This window comes from Hyposmocoma kahamanoa, unplaced genomic scaffold, assembly GCF_003589595.1.
Source record: "Hyposmocoma kahamanoa isolate Upper Pololo Valley unplaced genomic scaffold, ASM358959v1 92, whole genome shotgun sequence".
Taxonomy (NCBI): domain Eukaryota; kingdom Metazoa; phylum Arthropoda; class Insecta; order Lepidoptera; family Cosmopterigidae; genus Hyposmocoma; species Hyposmocoma kahamanoa.
This window is the reverse complement of record NW_020654748.1, coordinates 16722976-16730675: the sequence shown is the minus strand read 5'-3', so window position 1 is coordinate 16730675 and position 7700 is coordinate 16722976. Positions and strand designations below refer to the sequence as shown.

At 35.3% G+C, this 7700-nt stretch overlaps 1 protein-coding gene across 1 annotated transcript; it reads right to left on the bottom strand.

Annotated features, from left to right (window-relative positions):
• Nucleotides 1-203: 203 nt before the first annotated feature.
• Nucleotides 204-6760, bottom strand: LOC113236817. The gene is made up of 5 exons (XM_026473014.1): nucleotides 6408-6760; nucleotides 4935-5156; nucleotides 3415-3552; nucleotides 2231-2453; nucleotides 204-741 (listed from the first exon to the last, which is right to left on the bottom strand). The coding sequence occupies exons 1-5, from the start codon at nucleotides 6663-6665 to the stop codon at nucleotides 218-220; spliced, it is 1365 nt and encodes a 454-aa protein (XP_026328799.1). The 5' UTR covers nucleotides 6666-6760; the 3' UTR covers nucleotides 204-217.
• Between the last annotated feature and the right edge of the window lie 940 nt (nucleotides 6761-7700).

The window sequence follows — 7700 nt, the reverse complement described above, 5'->3', positions numbered from 1 at the left end:
AGGTACATGGGACTTGTCAACTTATGTCTCATAGTGACGGGTGCAGTGGCAGTGTCCGTCATATCTTTGCGATTTAAAGCTCCGAGTGGCACTACAACTATTATGGACAGGAGTGTAGCTTAACCACGAGGCGTACTTTTTCGTCCCGTCACTTGATATTAAAAAAAAAAACAAATTAAATAAAAATAGTGAAATGGACACCGATTAATAACAATTTTTAGTGAGCATCCCCGGTTTCATCTACGGTTGTATCTTTCTTTCTTTTTCGAATGTCTACACTGATATCCGAATTTGTATCAGAGTTTGTTTGACTAGTGCTCGCTCCTACATTATGATCACTAAATGAACCATTTGTCAGTTCCTGGTTTTTAGCACCATTGTCAATCAGGTCCTGGTTTGCAGCACCATTGCCATGAGGTGCGTTCAAAGCCTTAGCGCATATATTTAATACTGTTTGTAAATTAGTACCACTTATTCTGTCTTCTTCATTTAAATTATTTCTAATTGGCTCTGCCCTATTTTGCTCATTGTCGCTTCTTTCTGATCTACGCCCATTAGATTCAGAAAATATAGTTCTTTCACGTTGTGTCAATCCAAGACTTATTCCAAGGTAACCAAGATTTATTGGTATGTTGAATACGAAATTACAAATAATCGAAATGAGAAAGAGCATAAGCAACACATTGAAAGTAATCATTAAAAAACCGTACACGACTGTGTCAAATGGGGGCCACAGGCCATCTGAAAGAAAAAAAAAAAGTAAGATTTTTATATAAAGTATCACATTTACCCTCGTAAGACCTAGCAAACTACAAAGGGAAAGGCGTTAAATACCCAATGCACATTAAAACGTACTAAATTTATATATATTCATCCAATTTACACTTGAAAACGTCGTTTATTAAGCCACTGCTCATTCACTGTGCTGACTTCCCTAAGAAGAACAAGCACGAAACCCTAGGGGTTGCTCTTTTCAAATAAACTTAAATGCTATAAGAATACACTTCATAATCAAATTTGTGGGAATCTAGAGCCATGTCGTTCGTACATCTTTATACACGCCCTCAGTTTGTATGACAAACGTATTTTTCTAGATGCCCTTCTATGGTCATTTAGAATATATATAGCGAAAATTTAATGCGATATTTTCATTATAATGTACATTGGACGTTTACGTAGGAATAATATTGTCTGGGTCTGAATCAATTTATATAATTATTTTGATGATAGGATAGAACACAGTGCAAGTTATTACGCGTGATTTGAAAAATAAGTGTTTGCAAATTTGCATTTTTTTAATCTTTATTATTTACGGGGTTTTGGTCGTTATTGAATATGTCAGCCTTATTAGAAAAACAATACCCCAAAAAACACTTAAAAAATCCAGACAAATAAATCAAAATACTACCTAACCAAACATGTATGTATACAAAATCTTCGTAACCACACTCCATGAGCAAATGATGTACAGTCGGTGCCCTCACTTATGTATCCACTATTTGTACCAAGTGCTATACAAATAGTGGATACGTAAGTGACGCCACCGACTGTACATCCTCAGGAATTCCACGCACTTCGCAATTCGGTGGGTTCACCCTCCACATCAAATACAAAAATTTGTTTAATGGAACGTGTCCGGATCGAAACATGACACCAAATAGCGTCGTTACTCAAATATAATAAACTGAGAAAACACGGTTTGAAAGTTCAAAAAATTACTGAATGGAATCAATAAATTTATAATCTCGTTTATAAGTGGATAACTAATTATTATATATTAAAAAGGGTTTTAGGGTCGTATTCTAGAACTCTACTCAATGCTTAAGTCAGGACTTGAGTTTGATTCAAAGCAGTAGAAATCATACTCAAGTCCCTGCCATTAGGGTCGTATTTCCAGTGCTTGTGTTGCCAGTGCAATCCTGACTTGAGCATTGAATAGAGTTCTAGAATACGACCCTTAGACTGAGATTTACAAAACGAACTATTACTTTTATAAAGCAAATATTACGAGCTAAGCAAGTTTTTCGTATTTACAAAGCGAAATTTAGCATTTATGCAAGAAATTACGATTTACTTAAATTTTTTAATTTAATTAAATTTTTTGCTTAAACAAAGTTCGTTATGCAAATACGAAAAACTTGCTTAGTTCGCGATCATCGCTTAGTTGAAAGTTCGTTTTATAATTCTTAGCTTAAATATAATCTAGCAGCTTTTAATATACTTTCATTACCTGTCATACTAAGAACAGTAGTCTTCAAAGCATCACTAAGAACAATCATAGGCTCTGATATGAGTGTGGTGAACATTCTAACAGCAATTTTCAAAGGATTCATGTGTTTAAGGAAGACGGTTGGGTTAGGTTTAGGTACTTCACACTGGGAAGACCATATGTTGTACCATTTGCAGCTGTTTACGGCTGTTAGAAATGTGTCGAGTTCTTGTTGTTCAGCTTCCTGTAGAACAGAAAAAATAAATAAGTTGAAAGTAAGCTTTGTGCAGACAATATTCAAGTTCGGACTGCACCTATCTACTTGCATAGATATAATTAGATGGCAAACAGTGCAAAACAAACGGTTTTTTTATCAACCAATTACCTGGTCTAACTATCAGGCACTACCTAGAACACCCAAACCAGACTCAATTATACACATGTTTGTTTCCCAAATAGATGCTATTGGGAATCGTATTCGGGATCTCATCATTCGTTGCCCACAATGATAACTGCTGGACCGCTAAGGGCGTTAATTGATAACCAGTGATCGGAATTGAGAGAGTTAATTTAGCTAAACTAAAGAATAATGTGGACATTACCTTCTACAATTGTCTCCTTAACTGCCTCCATGGCCGATCGGTTACCATAGTGGTCTGCCGGGAGAAATATTTGTATGGCCTACATTTATTTCTCCCGTGAGTTTGGGTGTAATTTGTTGTTGTTTATGTGTGTTCATGGCACCCGCGGTACAGAATTTCCCTAGTCAGCGCTATAAGTGTGTGCGCCACACCAATTCTTGTCTCAAACTAGGGAATTGCCTGTACTAGAAGAGCGAAATTCACTCTGAGGTAGTACCCAGACCACACAGACCAGAAACAATTTAGAAAAGATCATTTCCCAAATTGGTCCTATCGGGAACCGAATCCGGGACCTCCTGATCCAGTGCCCAGAGCAGACCGTTGGGCAACAGACGTCGTCGAAATAATGCTTAATAATGTAAATAATAGAATTATCTGCGACCGATTCTGCGAGAATTATCTTACGACCAGCACCCGCTCAGTATCATTCGAAAAAAATTTTTCCCATTATTAAAAAAATTCGACTTATCCGTAATATTAATCCGATTTTGTTTTTTATGCTTATTGTAAGTGTAATTATGTGACAGGGACCGAAAATATTTCTGTCGATTAACATTACCTTACCTTAAAGCTAACGAAAGCTTCATAAAAATATAAAGCCAGAAAAACAATTCCCATCAGATGTTTGTGAGACATATGGGTCCAGAGCCAAAACAATGTAAAAGCAACTGCTGACGCGGCCAATGTCCAGGTGATTTCAGTCTGAAAAAAATTTTATATGAAATGTTTAAGTTTGTGAAACATTTTGAAGGAAAATATCGTAATGTATCATACTAGCTCAGACAAATATCATTAATAAAATTCAATCTCACACATTGGTTACTTTAGTTTGATGTACGGACAACGGCACATCAGACTACGAATTTTTGTTCGAAAATCACCTCCAGTGCAACGGAATAAGATACGTCAATGTGTAGCTTGATATGCTGGCGTGTGTACATACAGTCCTTGGTCTCTAATAAATCAGTAGAGCTAGCACGTCAAGACTCAACTTACGCGAGAGCGACATAAAGCGCGGGCTCTCTATGCCAGATTAGCAATATCACGTGCTCTATGTCGCTCTTGCGCAAGTCGCGCCCTGTCGTGCTAGTCCAACAGGGTATTATTGAATTTCTGGAATTAAATGTATGGTGGCCCAGTATTTTAACAACTACAATAGTTTTTGAAGAAAATGTCTGTGAATGGTTCCATTTTTCCTAACATTTGGAACCCTAAACACAATAAAGGCTAAAAAGATTTTGTTGTTTAATTTTATTCTAAAAGTAAATAAGGCAGGTTGCACTAATATTACAGATTGACTAAGGCTGTGAACTCATGCAACGGTTTTCACCCGCGCCCGCCGCGGTTGCGGGACCGCAGCCTCCGAAGAATGTATAAATGTATGCAAAATTTAGTAGCACATTTCACGACGCGTTTTACGCCCGCAGCGGCCGCAAATCGCGCGAGACGTGGGCACCCGCGCGGGTTGCTTCTTTCCTTCCCGCGCCATTTTGTGATTGATTTTCAATTTGGCAGCGCGTGTCAATTTTTCAAGTTATGGATGTTGAAGTCGATCAATTAATTTCCTACCAGTTACCATTTTCTTAAAAGTTCTGTATAAGTAGATACAGATACAGGACATCCGAATAAAATAAAGAGTTTGTCTTCTTGTTTTTTTTAACTCATTAATAAGAACAACGGATAATCCGTAACTATTTCTTTCCGGAATCAGAGGATGCACCTTGAATCTTTTAGGCCTTCTTCTTTTAATTTCTTCGATGAAGTAAGTATCACGCGATAGCTCATTTTTGATGTGAGTCCATGGCGACGTCCGAGACTTAACTGACGATCTCAAGCGATCGTAAATAACCGCGCGACTTGCGATCCTCTCCCGCCAAGTTTGCGGGCTGTTCCGCAACCGCGGCGGCTACGTGACCGCACAAACTTGCGGTATCGTGAGTGTTGAAATAAAACAGCTGTCCGGCAACCGAAACGGGCGCGGGTCAAGACCGCTTCATGAGTTCTGTCTCAGAGAAACTTACATTCTAAATGTGATATTATTTATAGCTTTAGAAATTACGGTCACACTACACAGTAAATTATACCTTATACTCAGTTAGGTAAATCTGGACATAGTCTCCCCATGCCATGATAATCTTGTCAGTGATACTGGGTTGGTATATAGCCTGCTCAATATACCCCACAGAACGCCTATACATGTCTTCAGAGAGAGGAGTTTGAGATCTTAGCAAACCTTCTAATATATTCCATTCTTCTCCATTAATTCTCATTTGTAATGAAATATCCACACTGCCATCCTCATTTTGCTAAAACAATACAATAGTAATACATTACATTCATAATGATTTATGACTAAAAGCCCAGGGAATGAAGATTGATAATAATTTTAAAAAAAATCTCATGGGACTGTAGAGTGAAAAAAACTTTCAACGATTTCTCACAGATGGAGCTACGACAAAAATCCATTAAAACCAAAAAACAACGATCTGTAACAAAAGCATAGAACAATTTGTAAAGTTTGCTGTTGCAGGGTCGTGTCTTGTTAGATCAAAGGAATTTTTCTTTGTGTTCGATATTTGCAATAATAATTTAACAAACTAGTAAAGTAAATTCACAAAAATAAATTAATACCATGGCAGTAAAACATCATAACATTCATTACAATTAATATTTCATATTGAATCATGATAATGACATCATTTTACAGTAGTGGTAGCCTAACGGGAGAACAATTGCTTCTCAATTGGTTCTATGGTTTGGTTAGGGGCAGAAATGGGTAAGGTGGCAGTACTTCATTGGATGAACTCTTTCATGAGGAGCTCTACTGCTACTAAAGTTCCCAAACCACAGAAACATTATTTGATGTTAATTAAGATACTAACTGATCAAACTCAATAGAATATTGTTGTTATGATATAGAAACAAGGTTGATATTTAAGGTTGATTTGTGGGTTTCCTGTTGAATTATTTTTATAATTTTTTTTCTATTATTTATAACTTATAAGATATTATACATAAAATCCGTACATGAGAAGCAATACACTGTAAGTGCTATTTTTGTCATTTTACCAGAGATGCGATTTTGTGTCGAAATGTAGCATGTACAACATTTACAATGGCTTGAAATAAAAGTAAGTAATTGAGTTTTAATAACATTTCGAGCTAACCTAATTGGCATACAAACTGCTTTTCAACACAAAATTGCTTCCCCCGTAAAATTACAAAAATGGTGCTTACAGTGTAATGCTTCTCAAGTATGGAAATATAAAATATCAATTTAGAAAATATGGAAAAATGTGGTTTTTTTTTAAAGTTAAAAGTTTCTTTAAGAAAACTGCCTATACTATAATAATACTAGTACTTTAGTATCATTCGCAAAAAACGTTAAGCAAAATTTTAAGTGTACCAGAAGCCAATTCAACTCAATTCAATTCAAAAGCACAGTGTCGTGACTATATATTTTGTTGCAACATAAATATTTTTATTAAGCTAACTCAACTTGTCATCATTCGAAATTTAATACAGCATATGAGAAAATTTTCTCGTTACAAACAAACCTTAAATTGGCCTCCTTTGAGGACAATTGCTAAGATTCTCCTAAAGAACCACTCTCCATGTCCGAGATTGCCTTCTGTTTCTACTTTTTTCTTGGGCAATATCTTCAAATCAGGAGGAACATTTTTATCTATTTTAATCTTTTCATATAGTCCATTATCTTTTATATTCCACGGATCTGGGCCACCTTGAAAGGCTGCCACAGTGCAGCACAAAGTCCAAGTGAAGAAAATTAATATTGCACTGCAAAGTTTCACCATTTTCCGTTACTTTTTAGAACTGCTGAAAATATTTACCACGAATATCGTTCACAACCGTATCTCTTATTAGTTTGTGATCACAACTACTACAACAGGCACAAAACAATACTGTTTTCTAACGATAGACTGCCTGCTTCTTCTTCAATTGTTTGCTAAAAAATACTCTATTTACAAAGAACACTTATTTCACTTATTTTATTTTGAATAGATGACGTTTCGTTATCGAATGAACTTAGAACGAATTTGAATGAAATAATGAAATCATCATTGTACTCGGTGGGCTCAATATGTGGGGAATTTCCTATATTTCGGGGAAATTGAACTCGAACGTGGATTATTTTATTGGATCGTTGATTGATGGTTTTATTGTCAAAAACGTCAGTTACAACGAACGTTATCATTTTTTTACAGAAAATTGAAATCATCCACATATTGATACTACACGGTATTTTTAAGACTTGTTCATATGACGAGGGTTAAGAGCAGCGCAAAAGGCAGAAGCGCGATCAACGCTCGTTTGCAAAATGCGTTTACAGCTACACGAATCATGCTGGCGCATTTAGTGTTAAATTTTATATATTAAAATAATAGGATGCACGAGTATATTATTTATCTATTTATGAATATCACCAAATCATAAAAAATAACATGAATTCACTTTGCATTAAAAATCATAACTCCAAATCTGTCGAAAATACAGGCACCCCAAGTGGTATAGTTGTTTCTTTATTTTTTTTCTGGAAATATTTAAGTGCGTATCAAAAAACTTAATACATATAAAATTATGTTCATTATTCAAACAACTTTCACATCTAAAAAAATATTTAACTACAAATAAAACAACCGTCTAACAAAACTAGTATCAAAAATAATTTAAAAACATGTATAAAAATTAGACGTCTGCTAATTTCTCAGTGTACGTACAACGAAAGTCTTAATTTATTAACAAAAATATGGTTTACATAACAAGAATACTGATTGCACATCAATTTAAATTAACTCTAAACAAAATAACTTTAAAAAAATTTATTCTTT